This window comes from Hirundo rustica, chromosome 4, assembly GCF_015227805.2.
Source record: "Hirundo rustica isolate bHirRus1 chromosome 4, bHirRus1.pri.v3, whole genome shotgun sequence".
Classification (NCBI taxonomy): domain Eukaryota; kingdom Metazoa; phylum Chordata; class Aves; order Passeriformes; family Hirundinidae; genus Hirundo; species Hirundo rustica.
The window spans coordinates 46,488,370-46,508,529 of record NC_053453.1 but is presented as its reverse complement, the minus strand read 5'-3'; the positions used below and the strand labels follow the sequence as shown (position 1 = coordinate 46,508,529).

At 39.7% G+C, this 20,160-nt stretch overlaps 1 protein-coding gene across 3 annotated transcripts in view; it reads right to left on the bottom strand.

The window, feature by feature from the left end:
* Positions 1 to 19,901, bottom strand: part of PLXNC1 (plexin C1) — a 74,568-nt gene extending 54,667 nt beyond the window's left edge. For 2 of the 3 annotated variants that reach the window (XM_058420168.1, XM_040062856.2), the window contains exons 1-5: positions 19,173 to 19,891; positions 9,738 to 9,860; positions 8,281 to 8,415; positions 6,172 to 6,272; positions 878 to 992 (exon numbers count right to left, since the gene is read on the bottom strand). In XM_058420168.1, coding sequence (XP_058276151.1) covers positions 878 to 992; positions 6,172 to 6,272; positions 8,281 to 8,415; positions 9,738 to 9,860; positions 19,173 to 19,886 — 1,188 coding nt within the window. In that variant the 5' untranslated portion in view covers positions 19,887 to 19,891. Of the gene's footprint in view, positions 1 to 877; positions 993 to 6,171; positions 6,273 to 8,280; positions 8,416 to 9,737; positions 9,861 to 19,172 lie in introns of all 3 variants that reach the window. The other variant, XM_040062857.2, reaches the window with a different exon arrangement.
* Between the last annotated feature and the right edge of the window lie 259 nt (positions 19,902 to 20,160).

The window sequence follows — 20,160 nt, the reverse complement described above, 5'->3', positions numbered from 1 at the left end:
GAAAATTTTTGTGGTGAAAGCAGACAATTCACTAGGTAAACTCTCAAAGGAGAGTGACTCTCCCAGCTGAAGAAGCAATATAGAAGGAGTTCTGAAAGTAATAGCATTGCTTACTTCCAGAAATTAAACGAATCTGTACGCTGTGTTAGCAAGCAATCTTAAATAATTTTGGATTTTAAAACTAGAATTATGCTGTTATATTCCTTTAAAAATATTTAAGCAAGAATCTTCACAGAGATTGTGAAGATAACCAAACCATCCATAACCAAAGGACATTTAATTATGAAACAGAACTCATATTGTAATGAATTGTCCTTTGTTTCTGGCTGAGAGTGCTTTACAAATATGATTACATTAGTGTATTCAATCAGGAAATCAGAAACAATAGTGTGCAGATTAAGTGGCCAGTCACAATAGTTGATAATCAAATATTCAAGGCTGTGTGTGCTGTGAACAGATACAGAGTAAAGTCTAATATCAAGCACTTAAGATTTGTGTTAGCATATGTGTCCCAGTGAACATTTTCTAGCTTGTTATGAAGCTCAGAACTTCCATACTGCACTTGATATACAGTTACTGGAAATACTAAAATAGCAGATACAGTGATACAATGGAAACATCGCCTGAGTTGGCATAGTGAATATTTTACTTAATATCATGAAGTATAGCTTCAGGATATGTTTCATAGGAGAGGAGGGGAACTTCTATCTGGTTCACACATTCAGCTTACTGAGATTTCCAAGATATTTGCCAGTTGTTGGGGTTAGAGGAACTAATATATGGAGCAGGGTGACAAAAGAGACAAGCTGCAATAAGCAACAAAATTACATATTTTAAGTCACAATAAACAAACACACATAAAACTGGGTGTACATACCTGATATCTGGCAGGGAAACTTAGCAGGATTTTCAGATCTTTATCAGGTGCATGTGAAATGTTATACCAACCATTTATGCTGTTTGAATGTGTACAATTTTCTTTTAATGTGCACCTAAAAGTATACATAAAATTACACTAGCCTCCTTATCATGCCTTTGACTTCAGACACTGTACTTCAACTTATTTAAAGTTATCGATTTTTTAAGGAACACTATTGATTTTTTTTACAGGAATATGGTTATAACTGCAAAAAGCTTCGGGAAAACAATCAGTAAAATCTTCTGCTTATCAAAATTAATTACAATGCATTGATATATGCTTGAGGGTTTAGATTAAGTCAATGAGACTCTAGCAAATATAAGATGCTTGGCCAGTAACAGTGCAATTGGTAACCTGGGATGGAATTCATCATCCCCAACTTGACTGCTTTATTGTACAGCTCTAGATCTGATCCCCCCCCACTGCCCCCCCAGCCCCCATCTACACTTTTTGGGGAGAAATAGGTTCTTTAGGGTACAATTCACCTACCCTGCTTTAGACATTCACACAAAAATGAAATTGACCACACTACAGAAACTGCTTGCTCTCTTCAGAGGGTATAAAAGGGATGAGAGTGAAGCTCAAATGTAGAGCTATACTACGAATGTGCATAGTTGATGAGATGCATCCTCTTCCCTAACCTCCTTTGTCACCCACTGATACGAATGGAAGGTAATCCTTCCTTCTTTGGCAGTGTACTTGGTTAAAAACACCAGATTTGAAAAAGTTCAAAATAGATTGCTCTATCCCAAGCACAAAATTAATTTAAGAATTAGGTTAGCTCAAAGTAAATACAAATGTTAAAGATGCCAAATTGTAAGAAACAAACTGTAAAAAAAAAAAAAAAAAATTAAGAAAGAATCAGGAAATGCTGGGATACATAAGTACTACAAAGATTACACATATTAAAAAGATTACACATGTTATAAGAAAAAGACAACATAGGCATACAAATTAGATGGACAATCAATGAGTTTGAAAGGTGAATCCTTAAAATGCTGTCTGCTGTCAACAGTTAATGAACAATTCATAGATTAACTCCAAAGTCGTTTCATAGAGTTAGCAATTAAAGACAAGTGCTAACTGAATATATCTTAATATAAAACTAAGATGGAATATTTATAAATAAATGTAACATTTAATAGTTTTAATTCTACTTTTCTACCAAATGTAGAAGCCTGTATAGCTTCAATCCTATGAACAGTGACATCTGCCTAAATGAACCATTCTTTCACTAAAAACTGGAAATGAGTTCACAGCTGCAAAGTGTGGGCCATTTTCGTGAAGAACTCACTGTAAAAACTTCATTCACAAACAATGCGTTTTCTCTCCAAAATGAACAACGTATTCAACAAAAATATCCACCACATTCCAAAATGCCCAAAATAACCCCACAAATCTTAGGAACCATAAAGCCATCCTCTCTGCAGATCAAGACATTGGCAATTGGAATGCAGTTAAGCACAAGGTCACTTCCTTTGTGGTCTAACTCAGGAAACTGAGTTCCTGCTGCACAAGAACCCGGTGCGGCTTTGCATCTGAATACATTCAGATCATAATGATACTGTAATAAACTGGGACTACGTATACCTGACATATTTCAAACTGCCTGAGCTAGAGCAAATTTCAGTTTCATTTATCTCTCTTCACCCTATTGCACTCACAAAGGTTCATTAGCACCACAGTTTTAGAGCCAGAGAAGACGGGATCCATCATCAACAGATGTGCGTAAACCACATTCTCAGATATGTACGGGTAGGTAAATTGCACTGGCAATGAGGAAAGACAAAAGAAAGACATTCTACAGTTTCTGACAGGGTGAGGATTAATGGTAAAGATGCAAGGCAACACACTCACAGTATGTGGCACTAACTAAGTGTATGCATTTCAGTGATGCTAATATCAAAACACTAAAAAAGAAAACTGTTTATCAAGTTGAATATTTACAACCGTCCCAGGAAGAAGCTATTTGCTTTCTTAAACTGCCTGAGGAACACAAGCAGTGAACCTGTTTCCCTCATCTGCAATGAAGAATCTGAGAGTTTAATTGTAAAACCAGTAATGCCACCCAGGCCCCAGGGTCATGCTTGTCTTTATGTGAGGGAAAAATGCATCTTTTGTTGCTCTAAAAGCTGACCTTTAACACTCTAACAGTGTGCTGTGGAGAAGAGTAATTTTCATAGGAAGCAGTCACATCTAATGCCCTTCAGGATAAATTCTCAAAATTGCCCTGCAAAGGCCAAGAGCAAAATAATTCCACTCACCTAAAGATGAAATTATTCTGTAATATCCCTGTTTTTAGAAAATTGATATTGATTGCAAGTACTTTGAATGAGTGTAACATAAATATTATTTGTGAATCACATGATTCTGGAAATTAACATATGGAGTCAGACAACTAAGTCTGGCTTTCCTGGGAAGGTGAACAGGACCTTATACAAGTACGAAGCTATAACGTATGAAACCCTTGGATCTGATTTCAGACATGCATAGATATGTGTACAGAGAAAAGCAAAGTGAAGATTTCTTTTTTTAATATTCCACAGCAAAAGTGGTTCTTTATACTAATGAATATTTCTCTACACAACTGGAACTGAGTTCCTCTTATTTCACTATGATAACACAATACTTATGCATATTAGTTCATTCATATTTACTTAAGTCTCTGCTTCACTAAACTTTGTTAACTACAGATGCTAACATACTTGCCTTCTCTGTCCTGCTAAGATATACTGATTTCCTCATGGAATGAGAACGTGCTTTCAGAGAAAATTGTGGCTTCCTTCTTTCTCCAACATACCAACCCCAGAATGAAATCCACAGATGTCCCGCACACCGACTATGTTCAAAAGTCACTCTGGCCATGTTAGATATTTATTGTGTTGTTTCCGTATGGAAAATGCATGTAAAACATCAATACCTTTTATTGGAATTGTATTCCAGCATAATTCAGGTAAGTCTGATTCATGTACAGAAAATCTATAAATATTAGGAGAAATCACACAATGCTATGACTAACTAGTTTGAATGATGGCAAGTGAAAAGGAGAATTAATATATCTGTCCCTACAGAAGAAAAAGTAGAAATAGGAATAGTAGAAACATTTTGTTTCATTTTGTTTTCACTAGCAATGAGATGCACACATTTTTTCATTAAAGAATAGGATTTTAATTCACACTGTTCTTAAAATGAAGCACTAGCATTTCTAGTAAATTTTATATAAAACTCAAGTGTGTATTTTATTTTACAGAGAATTTATTTCCCTGTAAAGGTAGATAACATGTCATTGATCTCAAAACTATTATGGAATACATTGCTTTAGTGGACACATACGGATTTTGACCAAAATACTGGCTAAAAACATCTTCCTCTTTTCTTAAAGTTTCACTCAGAGGTGTCTCTTTACAACGTCAAATATTTAATGACATTAAGTAAAAAAAGGAAAAAAAGACAGTAAAAAATTATGTGGGTGTTGAACAGGATTTGTATTATAGTAATTAATTTTTCTCCAAAAGAGTAAATTATTTCTGTTTCAATCAAATGGAAACTTTTGGTGATTCCCCTCCTAAACAGGGGGTTTACTGAGTAATAAGAGTTATTCACAATTTCTTTATAAGGTAATTAAAAGCCTGAAAAGCTTAGCACTGTAACATACACAGCTTCTAACAAGGGAGCCAAAGAGAGTTTGAAGAAAATGCATTACAGAAGAAATACATCCTCTCTTCCAGCAACTATCTTTGCAAATACAAAGTATTTGCAGACCTTCAGCAAAATGATGCTAACAGCTAATGGGCAGCAAACCAAAATGGGTAGTATTAACCTTCTATTAGAGGCTACTAGTGAAATTCCTCAAAAATCCATCTTATAGGCACTTTGTTTAAGATTTTTATCACTGGTAAATTGGCCTAAAAGAAGTTTTACATTGTTGACATCTGATGATGATACAGAGTTGAGAACATTAACATGCAAAGGAAGATAAGAATATCACACAGGAAAACTTTGATAACTTTGAAATGGAATGACATTTCAAAGCATAAAGTAAAAGAACATCTACCTACAGCAATAAAAATCTCATAACCCATATGTGTTATAGACTGGAAACTCATCAGTTGGAAATACAACAAAGAAAGAGAAGGACCTGGGGGGCATTATTTGATCATAGATGATTGTGGCCCATCAATGTGATGGTGTCATGAAAAAGACTGTTGTGGTCCCAGAATACACTAAGGTGTTTCCTGGACAGACTGATTAAACAACATTAAGCAAGACACAGCTGAAATCTCTTCTGGAACACTTTGAGAGTCCTGGCCATCTTCATCTTAAAAGGATGGATAAATTTCACAGAAGGATTCTTGGAGTGGAGGTAAGAAAGGAGTGCCTCATGTGAGAGGACCTTAGTGAAGTTCGCTGTTTAAGCGCACCAAAATGAAAGCAGAGAGAGAGGTTTTACAAAAACACTGAAGAGGTGTGTCGGGGGGGAACACGTCTTGTTTAGGCAAAGGTGATGTGAACACCAGAACAAATAACTCTAATCTGTCCATAAACATACACATGGCGAAAATGAGCAGATATATTTTTACCAGCAAAAAAATTAGACTGCCAGGAAGCTGCCGAACCAGGGCAGGAAGAACAAAAAGCCCATCTAAATTTAGGATGGTCCTTTGCAAGTTTTCAGTTTTACATAATGCGGTTGCTTTCAATTGCTAAGACTAATTGCTAAGATGACTCAGGAATTGCTCCAGTCCAGGCCACAGATGTAAAATAGATTTCAAACCTGCTTCAAAGAAAGTGTAAAAATTAATGATTCTAATGTGGGAATGAAATATTTAGAAGAAAATTCTCCTTTGGCCTGAACCAAAGTCAGTGATTCCAAAAAAAAAGGGAACTATCAGTGCTGAACACAACAAAGCACTCTTGTTCTCACACAGAAGATATTAAGAACTATTAAGATGTTTTAAGCACAACAATACAATTTTATCTCTCAACCTGGGAATACAAATATCTCTTCTAAAAGCAAAATGATTTATTATTCTTAGCCCAACATATATTTTATGGGTAGATCTCAAAAATCTGAGGGTTACATAATCTTCAAAAGAGTTCCCTTTCATACGACAAGAATTTATGGCTATGACTGATTCCACAAAAAAATCAGTAGATACAATCTTGATGTTGAATAGCCCCAAGCCAGTCAAAATGTACACTGACTAATAATGCTCTACTTTTATATGACAGTCTAAAATACTAAAAGATACCTTCGTTTGAAAGAACACCACCCACAGTATGGGTCCTTTGCAGATAAGCATTCTTGCTCAGAAGCAAATCTACCACAATTTGCAACTGGTATTCTTCTCACCTGAAAGCAAAGAATGTAATAACACATTGAATTAATACAGCCTCCATAAACAGGGAACTTGAAGGTTACCATTAAAAATCTGACAGCAACCAAGCACAATCCCTCTGGGGAAGTCTCCTTATGGATTCCCCTTTTGCAGAAGACCATAGGATAGACATAGGCAGCCTATTTTGCACACGCTGTATTTTGCCATCAGATAATTAAACACCTCTGACAATAACAATTTGTTTCTACTACTCAAAGGCCAGCATGGGCAGATTAATGCAAGAAAGACTGATCAGCATAGTGAATTACAGATAATAATAGAAAGGAGGTATATTTTACAAATAATGCTCTGCTTAGCAGAACACCATTTTCCTCTCCTCAGAATGGAGATACTTAGATGATTGATGAAGGTGCATCCAAAAATGCATGCACATAACAAAATGCATCTGTGTTCGCATCACCATATCAGGTTACTGCATGTGCACACTAGAACAAACGCATGCAACTGCTTAGCATGCATGAAAATGCCATTTCAGTAAGTAAATGTAGATAATTGTGGCTATATTGTATGTATCTATACTTGTACATTCAGCTTGAATATCCTAGCCAGCCATTTTCAGAAAAGGAAAGGAAAAAGAAAAAGAGAAAGCTGATTACAAATACTGAATACAGATACAAATAATGTGATTAATTACAATGTGAATTAATGATCTTAGTAAGAAAAACTAATTCAAACCATATTTTACAAATTTGCAAGAATTAGAAGTTCCTATATTTGTCAACAGAAACAAGGAAACACTACTTCCTCCAAAATTATATTTACAGCTTTTTCCATACATATATTGTAAAATTCAATTTATTTGAAGGTGTGCAAGATAATCAATTCAGAAACTAGTCATAATCCTAGACTACTACCAAGTTAAAGAAGACAATGAAGAAGCTTTATTTCAGCTCCAAGAGATGATCAGAGAAGTGCATATATTCCTGAAAGCTGTTGTTCCTCTATAACAACTTGGTCTTCTACCACAGCTAAAGAAAATTCAAGTCTTACCTTGAATATCATCTATGTATACTTTTGACTGAGATTTTGATTCCTTCTATATTTGTGATAAATGTTTTATCAGGGGTTATCCTACCAACTTACCCCCGCTCTATAACAGCAGGCTAAAACACTATGTTCACTGCGAGAAAAGTGATTTTATTGTAAGTGATGGTAATTAAGTGCTGAGTGAAATCCTGTGTCAGCTAAGATGGACAGCAAGCCCATAAGCTTTCAGTGCCATCCTTCCCACTGCTGGTGAGACAAAAGGATTTTCTGATTGCTTCTCAGTAGCCCTGCTGCAAGATGTGCTGCAACAACTGCACGGGCTCCTGGGAGCCGCTCATTGCTCACGTGCAGCAGCTCTCAGCCACCCCTGAGCTCCTTGGCCTCACTATGCACACACATTGCTCATTCCTCATTGTCCTTTTGTTTTGTTCTTTAGAAGTCTATGCCTAACTGAAGACAATGGGAATTTTATCACTGATTACAGCTTTAGCACCAATTTCATTAGAACTAAGGCTTCAAAGCCATCTCTCAAATGAAGATATTTCTCCGCTTTAGAAACTCCTTAATTGACTGGCAAACCCTGACCTACCAACATCTGAATTGCTTTGTCTCCAAAGAGTGTATAAGTTTTTTTTGCTGTCTCTAAGCTTGACTCTGCATGATCTGCATTTTCCTGCCTCCAGGAAAAACAGAAACATACACCCTCTTGGCAGAATGGCATAAAATAAGCATGGAATTAAGGGTATTGCTGGATCATAGCAACACTGGGCAGCACCATGACAGCAAAAGCTCTTCCAAGTTCTGCAGGGGTGCAGCCCTAACTTAGACAACATAACCAAGATGTAAAGTTGGTAACTGCAGTTATTTATTAAAAATCTAACTCTGACAAAAACTGATGTTTCACTTACAAAGTGGTAGAAATCCTTAAAACAGTAGTTCATATGAATTTATTATTTTATTAAACATCATACTTACCTTATTGGCAGAGGACAAATAGATGTAGTTATTATCCACTGGATCAAGTCGTAGTTTGGGGAAAATGGAAGTTTCTTCCTCAATTTCATATAAAACCTCTGGGCAATTAGATTTCATGTCCTCATTAAGAATAGCCTAAAACATGTGTAATTAAATTATTCCCATGTTCTTTTATTGATCACTCAACATCTTAAACAAAAGCCCAATTTCAGTTACATCAAAGCTTCTGAGATGAATTACTGTGCCATGATTCAATTCACCTACTACACTGGTTCTCACAATGGAAAAGGATGAAGGAAAAGACCATAAGAACAGAATTTCAACAAAATCCATGCCAGACACATTTATCACTGAATTTGTCACTGGTTTAGCATGCAAAACATGCCTTCCACCAAGCCTGTTACTGATTGATTCAGAAACTGAATGTGGAAGAAATGCCTACATCCCAAAATCACAACCTTTTACTCCTATCAATGGAGAAGAAAGCATTACCCTTCAGAAAACAAACTAACATTCAGACAGTCATAAAGTAAAAAGGAATTTACACAAATTTCTTTGTGGTTACTCTAAGTATACACCCGTGATGATATTTCTTTTTCCTGCTTTGCCCAACCCTACTGTTTTCTACCGCCTTTTGCACAGAATTCAAGGGAACCAGAGACCCCAGAAACTTCATTTTGCAAGTCAATAAGCACACCAACATTGCTTTTTCATGACTAGACAAGGGAGATATGTTCACTGTGTCCATTGTGTTAAGGAGACATGGAAGACTTCATTTTTCATTATCAAAAGCAAAATGAAATCAAATGGACAAAGTTTTTCAAGGTCTCTACTATATTCCTCACCAATTGTCTGCTTAATAAAGACAACGAATGAGACTCATCCTTTGCAGTGTAGACAGGAAATGTCTACACTGCAAAAAAGACATTCTCGCAAAACCCAGAAAAAATTCAAGCACAAAAGACACTTAACTGGATGGTTGAAATGTTTGATAATGAGATAAGATGACTTTCACTTTCAAGCAATGGATTTAAGTTAGTGTAGGTCAACTATTCAGAAGCTTAGGCAAAATGAATCTTGTCTTTTCTGTCTAATGAACAGATTTTCACATGACACAAGCAAACAAACACACTTCCAAAACAGTATTTAATATTTCTACTTAAAAATCAAAGCAAGGAGGGAAACAAGGCAAAATAACTGAGAACTCTGCTGTCTGTAAATAAACACTGTGGGCATTAGTGTTGTAATGAAATGTTTACTTGAATTTTAGCAGGGTATGTAATTGCTTTGGAAAGTTATTTTGCTCTCCAAATGACCACACAGCAGTTATTTCCCAAACAAAAAATAGAGATTCAGGGGATCATATTTGTTTATAATACACTGAATAAACCAGGAAATATTTACCCACTTGAACAGCAGCAGCAGCTGGTGGAGAAGGGAAGAACTGCCACACTCACCTTCAGTAACTGTCCATCATCTGTTCCCAAAAAGAGAACTATATGATTCAAAACAACAGTGCCATAAACAGCCACTAATCCAGAGTGAATCAAGGTAGGTAATTTCTTGATTGATGGTGCCTCCTAAGAATCAGATATAAGAAAAACATATTAAAAAATCATTCACCTATACTCCAAAACTTTGAGGAAAAGAAGAATCCTTGGAAAGATTCTCAGAGAACCCAACTTTAGACAATACTTTAAGTAACATTCCAATTCTGACACACTTTGAGAGCAACACACTATTGGAAATTACACACTAAACTAGTTTTTAATATATGACAACTGGTCATACCTGTAACAAATACCTGCTGCAGTTAAATCACTGACTTCAGTGGGATACAGACTCAGTGTAGCAGCAGTAAGTTACTTTGCAATAGGATTTCTCTTTTTTGGGACATAAGCCCTGGGATTATTCAGAATTTCCAGTTCTTCTCAATGAAGCCATACTTTGCCATCACCTAAAGGTTAGATACACTCAGCAACCACTTTCAAAGGTATGCAAATATTCTGGAGAAAGGAGACACTTCAAACAAACTGTGTCTATGTGTATAAAAATGCAAACCTTCATTTTCCTTGACACTAGAGGAAGTAGGGACTTGTGTACTACATAAACATAAAAATGAGATAAGGCAACATGAAGTTCATGTAATGGAGAACATAAATGTAGCTAAGTGAGCTTTAAAATCAACATGTTGCCCTCAATTCTCCATCCCACTGGGAGGAAATTAAGTGGCAAACACATGTAAGAAGATCATGAAAAAAACACCATGCAGGATGTAACATGCAACATCTTTGTATCTTGTGGAATGAAAAACCAAACCAAATAATTCTGACTGTAGATGATAAGTGTTGAAAGGAAACTTACATGTGTGAGAATAGGACCGTTTACCCAGGGAACTCCCAAGAAGTCCATGTGTCTCCTTAGTAAGCAGTAACTCAGTTTTAAAGTCCTCTAATTGCTCTAAGTCAATCTTTGTGGTAGACATTGACAAAGACATGATCCCACCTGCTCTCCAAATGGGTCCAACCCCAGCCAAACTTTAATTCATCTTCCCTGTATAATGTTTTCCATTGAACTGAGTTATGGCAATGATGTGCCTAGAAAATGTGCTGTAAACCTACCGACCTACATCTTCATTTGGGTCATGCTCCTCACCACATGAACATGTGCCTGCACATACACCAGTGCTGGCACAAAGGAGTGGCAGGCATGGAGAGGTAGGAGATGAGCTCAGGTAACACCAGGTCCTTGGAAACAAGCCCTGTATGTTAGCTTACAAAATCCAGAATTTCAGCCTCAAGGACAGATTCCTAAACCTACAGGAACCCTCTCAGTGCAAGAGCCTATTTCACTTTAATGCACATAACAAAGGGTGGAATGGACCATCAAAACTGACCTTTAGAAGAAAGGTGAAGGCGTTTCTCAAAGTTATGAAGCAAATCCGTAACACAGTAACATGTATTGCTATGATGCTGGCTTAACCGCAAAAAGTCTTTCCACTAGAAATACTATTTTTTTTTTTCTGAACTGCAATCCTAAGTCAATTAACATGTTCTTCAGTCATCTGAATTATTTTAATTAGCTTGAAAGAACAGCCACTTGGAATAAAAGACTTGATTAACTTTCATATTAAAAGTCACTATTTCCTTTTTCATGCAGCAGGAAGAAGACACAGGGAACTGTCATGCACTGACAAAGAACTTCAGTAAAATTCACTTAGCCATGAGAATCTAGTATCCTGGAGGTCTGTGTTAGATAGGGAAGTGGGGCAAGGTGTAATTAAAGTGCAAGCACTTAAAGGCGGAAAAATTTAGCTCATTTTATAGAAGGTAACAAAACCCCAGAACCAGAGCACTCAATAAGTCTTCACTCGGGTTAGGGAGTGAGGGAGAGGAGCTTCCACACTTTCATTTCCACCAAAATTAGGAAGTTTTTCTGCAGTGCACCATGTAGTAGTGTAAGAGAGACAAACTACCCTAGGTTCCTCGCAGACTCTGCACAAGATCACAGAAAAGAGGAGTACTCACCTGGTTTCTGAAAAGCTTTGCTGCCAGGTTTTATTTTGACCCACATACTAATAAAATAACCAGTGTCATATCAGTGCATCTTCCTCATCTGACTGAAGAACCAATACTGACAAGTGTGGAAGTCTCCTCCCCTCCCTCTGCTTGCTAGAGGGAGGGTCAACGCGACATTGAGCTAATACGGATAAGAACGGGGGAATTCATACGTTGGACAGTCACAAAAAAAATTCCCTTCTCTCTTTTGCAACCTATTTGTCCAGTTTGCCCATTTCCTCCAGGGTGCAGCTGTTGCTTTCAGCTTTCTGTCACCCCTTTTCCACATTCATTTATTGTTTTAACAAGCCCTTTTACCTCTTCCACTGTGACTAATGGGGTCACAGCACTGTAGGGTCTTCCCAAGCTGCTTCTTTCACAGCTAAAACCGTTCTTAAAAATGCATTTACAATTTAAACTTCTTTTATGCTCGAAGAGTCATTCATCTCCATGGTCATCTGTTTGTCTATCCTGTAACATTTTCAGGCACATACAAAAGCCAGAAAAGCACAAGAAAAGATAATACCACACTGTAAGACCTCCCTTTTTTTTTAATTCTTCAGTTCCATCCTCTGTTCTATTCTGTAGTCCCTCTACAGTATTTAGTTGTTTGGTTATTGGCATGGAAAGTATTTATACTTGTTTTCTATTCGGCACTTCATTCTCAGATGTATCTCTGTATGACTCCAGCTGCAGCAACCATATTCACACTTCTACTTTCTGTCTTGATTTCCTCCTGATTATTTTACATTGCATGCCTCAAAGGAAAGGGCAGCATTTTTAGCTCATGCAGCACGCATCATATGCAGCTGTCCAAAAAGTAAAAAATAAAGGGTTTGAGCATCTGAGTGAAAAAACAGATGCAGCTATACAAAAGGACACAAGATTTTAAGTAGTGTGTAGCAATAGTCAACACTGAAACAAGATGCTTTTCCTAGGTGGAAAGAACTTTGGGAATCTCATTCTTCTTTCTTAACTTCACCATCCTTTAATCACCTCCATCAATTTTTAATATATAAGAGGGTAACAAATACTGGAGCATGCAGTGAGCCTTTATAAGAGCTAAGGAATGAGGAGATGAACCATTCCGAAATCTTATCTCCAGGATTGTGTATTACCTGGCAGCATTAGGTGGACAAGCCTGTCCAGCTGAGCAGCCTGCAAAAAATTAAGGATGACCAGAAAAATCAGAGTCTGCAGTGAGACATTGCAGAGGCTCATGATGCAAGGCAGGAAGAACAGTCAGAGCCTATGGCTGAGTGAGATGCTGATGGAGACTCCTGAGATGCAGAAGCTAGAAACTAGTGACTTCTTGCAGCAGCAGAAATAGTCCTTCCCTGCCCTCAGATCTAAGTTCACAGAAGTGGTAAAGTGTCTTGATAACAGTGACAGAGAACAAGCTCCATTAAGGAAGGCTTTGAAACCAACTGAGCTTGAACAGCATGTTAGCAGAGAGCAAAATGAAGTGGTGGGGGACCATGGGGGGTGAAGGCACACACTTGCTAAACAGTCATGCTGTTACAACAGGCTGGGGCATTTTTAAGAAGACCCTACCCACTGCAGAAAGACTGAGTTAATTTTCCATTCCTTGGACCACTACCCATTGTTTCACGTCCATGCAGACATCAAAGACATGACCTAGGGCAGATCAGGACTACAAAGCTTTGGGGGAAAAGTGAATAAGATGGGACCACAGGCTACGTTAACCTCTGGGGTCAGTCAGTAGTGATGCTCTTCTGGATCTGCTATTTAAAAACAAGGAAGAACTGACTGAAGATGTGATAATCCAAGCAGAGAGCTAGAGACCAGGCTTCAGTGTGTTCATGGAAATGGTCAGTGGGATCCCCTGAGAGTTAGCATTGAAGGGAAATTGAGGTCAGGTAAGCTAGCAGGTCTTTCAGGACAATCTCTGTCAAGCACACAAAACTCAGGAAAACAAGTAGACATATCACAAGATCGCCTCTACCTAAACAGGGAAGTCATGACTGAACAACATATGCTGCAGAACAACAGCATAAAGGAGGAGGAAGCAGGACTAAGAAGGAAGTCTCTGGACACACAGAAATGGTGTTAGGAAAACCCGAGCTCACCTGGTTTTGGAACTGGCAAGGTATGGTATGGACAACAAGAAGAGCTTCCATTACCACCTCTTATAAAAGAACAATGAAAATTCACACCAGCTGCTGAATAGCTCAAGAGATTTACTGGCAGTGGATGCAAACATGGCTCTGGACTTCACCAGAAACATCTTGTGTTCCTTTGTACACACAGAGTTGAAGAAGGAGAGAAACTACGAGTACTGGGAGAGGATTAAGCCAGAGATCTCAGCTTTTACAGGTTTTATGGAAGACAGATGGGATCTGTAGGAAGATGCTGAAAGACTGTCTGATGAAGATGAAAGGTTATTCTCTCCTATTTCAAAAGGTGTGGAAATCAGGTAAAGCCTCCAACTGAATAAAGACAAATACTGCACCAATATTCAAAAAAACCAAGATTTTGTCATATTAGTTGTCTCATTAGTTGGTCTCACTTTTTTCCTTGGAGAATCATGAAGAAAATCCTCTCTGAAACCATTTTTGGACACAAGATGAACAAAGTGACTAAGAAAAGCCAGCATAAATTTACCAAGAATAAATCATGCCTGACCAATCTGAAGTCTTTATAAGACTTGTAGATGTGGTGCTTAGTGACATGGCTTTGTGGTGAATGATCTTACAGGTCTTTTCCAAAACTGGGCTGGTTCAGCCTACAGAAGAGACAATTTCAGAGGGACCAAAGAAATGAAGCCAGGCTCTTAACCAAAGTGTACGTAAGGTAACAAGAGATAATAACACAAACTGAAACACTGCAGGTTTCTAGTGAACAGGAGATGAAAAGCATCACTATGAGGGCAGTCAAGCAGAACAGGTTGTCCAGAGAGGTTCTGCAGTCCCCACTCCTGGAGTGTGAGAGTTAACAAGTCTCCGGTGGCTTACTTCCCACACTAAACAGTGATGAACTGGAAACTCCTTGTAATGAGACAGAAATATTCACTTTATAAACCCATCAAACATCAGATGCAACACTAGCAGTCTGTAATACTCAGGAGATTGACTTTACTACTATAAAATTAATTACAGGATCAATTTTGATACAAAATTATATTTAGAAGTCTGTAATACTTTCCTTAAATAAAAGACCATGAATCAGTCTGGAATGAGTTACCACACAAATTCAAATGTCGTTCCTGTAAATTAAAGGCTGTAATTAAACTGATATGACTCTGTTGACTTCAAAATCTCATTTCAGTAGAATTTACACCAGCTAGGACTTGTCCTAGGATTCCAAACTATGTTTGATAGATTAAGGGACACATACCAACCCTCTGAAAAAGTTAAAAAACCAGACTGTTACAAGTCTTTACTTGCATTAAATAATAGATGAAAATCCAATTTTTAGGGATTTTCTACCTGAAAAATTGTGAATCCTTGAAGGTCCCTGAATCCTTTTCTTCTCATGCAACTTTTTAATGGCAAAATCAATTTCCAGATTTGTCACTATTGTGGTTAGGGAACACTCTACGTCTCTTCTGTTGATGTTCCCCAGTTGGAACACTTTTCCTACTCATCTGCTTGGCTGTGACTCACAACATCCTGGCTTGTTTGTGAGAGAACTGAGATCCTTGTAGGTCCTGCTCTGTCACAGAATAATAGAAGAAAACCCTTTTTTCAAGTTCACTAGCTCCCACAGCAAGTTTGCGACAAATTCCAGCATTCCTCCTGTAAGTACTCAAACAGGTTTCTGAAAATAAATTGAGAATGAGATTTGGCAAATTCACATTTATTAACTAAGGATATTTTGAAAAAGATGTACTTATGTCTATGTAGGATATGCTAGAGAGTCTAGTAACACACACCCCCTGATAGTGCATGTAAGTAGATACATTCAAAACTAAGAGACGTGGATCAAAGGAAAAAAAAAAAAAGCTGAATATAAAACTGCAAAATGTTTTCAGAGTAGTTTCTTCTAAAACACCACTTGCCTCTTGCTAGATAGGGGTCCTGTCTCTGGGAATCAAGTAGTGTCAATGTCCTGAATAAACACATCCAAATAGGACAAACTTCTTCGTGCACACTACTGCACAAAACAAAAATGGACTTACCTACTTCTCATGTGGAGTAATTCCACAGAATTTGTAGCAGTCACATACTTTTTAAAAAAGTTGCTAAGCAAGGATCTTAAAAATTACCGTTTTTTCAATGATAGACTCTAATCCAGTGTTAAAACTTACTGCAAATGAGAACTTTGGCCTAAGAGGCAAAGCGGAGCTAAAGAGATTACACACCTACAGTGAGTTCCAACAGGATCCAGAGCAATTTGGTTCCAATCCAGTGAAGTACTCAAGTACATGCTTTACTTTAAATGCATGGGCATGAAGATGATAGAAATACTTATATATGCCCAATGTTAAATATGTCATTAAGTGCTTTACTGGGTTAGGGCCAGAAAGCTCAGTACCTTACAGGAATGAGTTCAGAGAACACCATGTAGCTTATGGCGTAACAGGGAATTCAGGACCCTGTATTTTCAATTCCTACATAAACTGATAGTCCACATCTGGGATCCACATACCTCATCACATCACACCTGAGCTCTTGCATTCACGTGTACCCAGCAGAGAAGGCTAGGACATGCAGTGCCCTACAACACACGGTATATCTGCAATGCAAAAAGTCACACTGACATTCAGCATGGTCCATTCACCACAAGCACCAGAGAGGTCTTGCACTTAAAGCACTCATAATGCAGCGACACATTCCTTTGCTCAAGACCAACACTGTCTTTAAAAGACGGGACTTTAAAGCACATGTTAAGTACTGTTGCTTGCTGCCATTCCTACACATCATAGTACAATGTACTCCTGACAGCTCTGAGCTACGAGGCACTCCCTTCTGGCCAGAGCCACTGCTAGGACTGCACACACAGCTGCAAGCTGCACACTGATGATGGACATGCCACACTCCATCTTCCTGTCAGCTCTGAAGCCCATGTGTTTCTGAGTCCAAGAACAGCATATTCCAGGATTGCAGGGACTCCCATACTTTGGTGAGAGACGGTAGAAGGATCTGGTCTAAAACAACCCAGAAGCAGCAGCATACGGGCCTGTCACCGCTAAACTTACTCTGCAATAGCCTAGCCTGACCCTCGGTAATATAAAAAAAATATTAAAGCTGAACTACATGCATTTATTTCTACGTTTATACAGCATAAGCACATATAATTAGCTTTAAAAAGAGAGCTAATTAGCCATGTAATGTTATGGGTCATATTATTTCACAGGTCCCACATGTCCTGCTATCTCACAAAATATTAAAATACCACTTTTCTCTCAGTGGTAAACTGTATTTCTTGTGCCAACATTGATATTGATATTACAATCAATAACATCATCATAGTTTGGGACATAAGGTTAAGTAACCAATCCTTTTAAAGATTGTTACAGTTGAGATTCTTCAACATTGTATCCAAATATAATCTACATTTCCAGGAGAGAAGAGATTTTTGAGACATGAAAGTAACTCTGGAGTCACAGGAGTCTAATCTGAATTAGACCAATCTTGAAACAAGTTCATTGATTTTTCATATTCAAGCCCTGAGAGGCAGTGGGACAGGGAATTGCCCTGTCCACAGAAGTATGTGCCTCGCTGTACCTGCATTATGTTCCTCTAAGATGTGAGGCTCTTCAGAAATTTCTTGCATGACATTTTGTAAAGTGGATAGAAAGGATCTACTGCCCAGGGAGCTTTCTTTTTCTGTTTTGTTCAGCAGGCTCAGAAAGCATTTTGCAAAGAAATTCCATGAGTAATTAGGAACAAACAATATAAACTAAAATTCCAACAAGCAAATAGGTATTGGGACCAGAATGAGACTTCAAATTCATTCAGGAAGTCTGCCTTGCAGGAGCACAGAAATCACATAGTAAGCAGTAAGCTAGCACTGGAAATCAAAGGATTGGCTCTGGCTCCATAGTGAGTTTCACTATTTACTTCAGCACAGTTGTCTCACCCACATATGGGGTTCTCATTCACAACCACGTCCTCTAACACTGGCAATAGTCTCACAGCTCAGTAGAGAGATGAGCAGACTGAATCACACGTGCCCTCTGGTAGTCTGTTTGGAAAAATCACAGCACTGCACTCCACTATGAGTTAGATTTGGAAAGCCAAGGAGTGACAGTAAATCTACAGCACTTCTTTCAAGGAATTATGAAGAAACTTCTATCATAACACATCGAGGATTCAGAAGCTTAGCTGCAAAGACCCTGGCTCGTGTGGCAACTGCAAAAGGCTTAGGGCTTGCTTTATGATGCCTTGCTTGATCCCCTATGGTTCTCCTTGATACTTTTCACTGGTCCCTTTTGCCACAGCTCTGGAAGGTCTGAGTCTAACTTAAAAGCATGGACAGGCCTTTCAAAAGCACCTTCTTCATGTGAACGACATTTTTACCTCCCTGAATATAATTTTTTTGGTAATTTCTTTACTACTGAGGCCACAGCAAAGCCAGTAGCCTTGCCTATCCCGCCCTCCATGTGTCTAGCTCATGCTGAAAAGGAGGAAGGAGCTGAAGAGAGTGTTACTGAAGTTGGTGACATGGGGAACTCCATGGAATACCAGTCTGTGAAAATGTAACCACTGCAACAACAAAGAGATATCACATATTGTTGTCTGCTGCACACAAAGATTTGGGGAGGTGGCTGTGACAGCCCTTCCAAGCAAGGCTAATTGTGAGAGGCTTGGGAAATACATACTACTGAACAAGCAACCACAGATAACTAGTGAGTGGTAGCGATAACAACGCACACAGCCCAGTGCACAGAGCCAATTTGACAGGCTTTTTTTTTTTTTTTTCATCTCTGATGTAGCTGCAATGACATGAGATGTGAATGCACAGAATAAGATAGGAGATGCTTTATCTAGGCTGTATGGAAAATGAAATGTAATACGACTAATTCTAGGCTGAAAAGGACACATCAACGGAGAAAACTAAGACTCAGGTTTGACCCAGGATGCCCTTAGGTGCTCCCTCAGATGTGTCTTTCCCAACAGGTAGGTGGGAAGTATACCAAAACCTGGTAAAGGATAAGCTTTTTAGAAAGGGAACGATCTGGAGAAATCACTGGAGCTGACAGAGCCAGGGATGATGTGCAAAGCCTGGTGTGGCTCTGAAGTTTCTCGATAACTTCATGTACCTCCAGATCAGGGACACCCCATGAGTCATGCACAGAGGCACCAGCCACAACAACGTGTCAACAAGGGCGTGCAAGATGAAAGCTTAGCAAACGAAGCCCAGACTTACACAGCTCTTCCCGTTCATGTTGAAGTGCGGGGATGCACAGGCTTGCTCCTTCATCTCCTCCATCCCAAAGATGCAGACGGCAGTGCTGTTCCACGCCTTAGCGTTGTGGCTGTGGCGGAACACACCCACCCACCAGCCCTGCTCACCCTGGCGGACAAGGCTGGAGGAAATAATGAGGCTCCTGCACCCGCAGTCCAAATAGACGTGCCCTTCCAAAGTAAGGCCAGCATATGAAGGGTCCAGCTGGCGCAGGACAGCCATGCTGGGTGGCTCCGTGTTATTGCTCAACCTGGCCTTCAACGTGTAGTAGGGAAAGAAAAGGTGATCCCTCCACTGGAGCGCGTCAACAAAGTGCAAAGGTTCCTCCCTGCGCTTGATGATGCCCAGATCCTCCTCGGACTTCAGGTTGACCATGCTGCGCACCGTGATGACGGTCTCCTTGTCCGACTTCGAGGGCTCGCAGTGCAGGTGGTTCGTGTCCGCGCTGGTTGAGTAGGTGGCCGCCACGGCCAGGTACCAGGCGCCGGCCTGCTGGAAGACGACGCCAGCGGTGGAGCCGTCGGGCAGGCAACTGACCACCTCGCTTTGGTTCAAGCGCTGCCGGTAGGACGGCTGCTCCCACACCTGGCAGGCGCCGCCATCCTGGGTCCAGCCGGTTAGCAGGACGCCCACCCCGCCGGCCTCCTCATAGTACAGCAGCAGGTTGCTGCGCATGCCGGGGGGCTCCCCGCAGCCCTGCCCCGCCGCCGGTACCACGCGGCGGCGGGGCCGCAGCTCGGGCCGCAGCTCGTAGAGGCAGCTGCCGCCCGCCACCAGCACGGCGCCGCCGCTCACCTCGATGTTGTCGATGGTCGCCCCCGGCAGCTCGAAGCTCTGGGGTCCGGCGGCGCCCGCCAGCGCCGCCAGCAGGGGCAGCGCCCAGCTGAGGGCGGGCGGCGGCGCCGCCATGGGCGCGGGCTCGGCTCGGCGCCGCGGGGCGCCTCAGGCG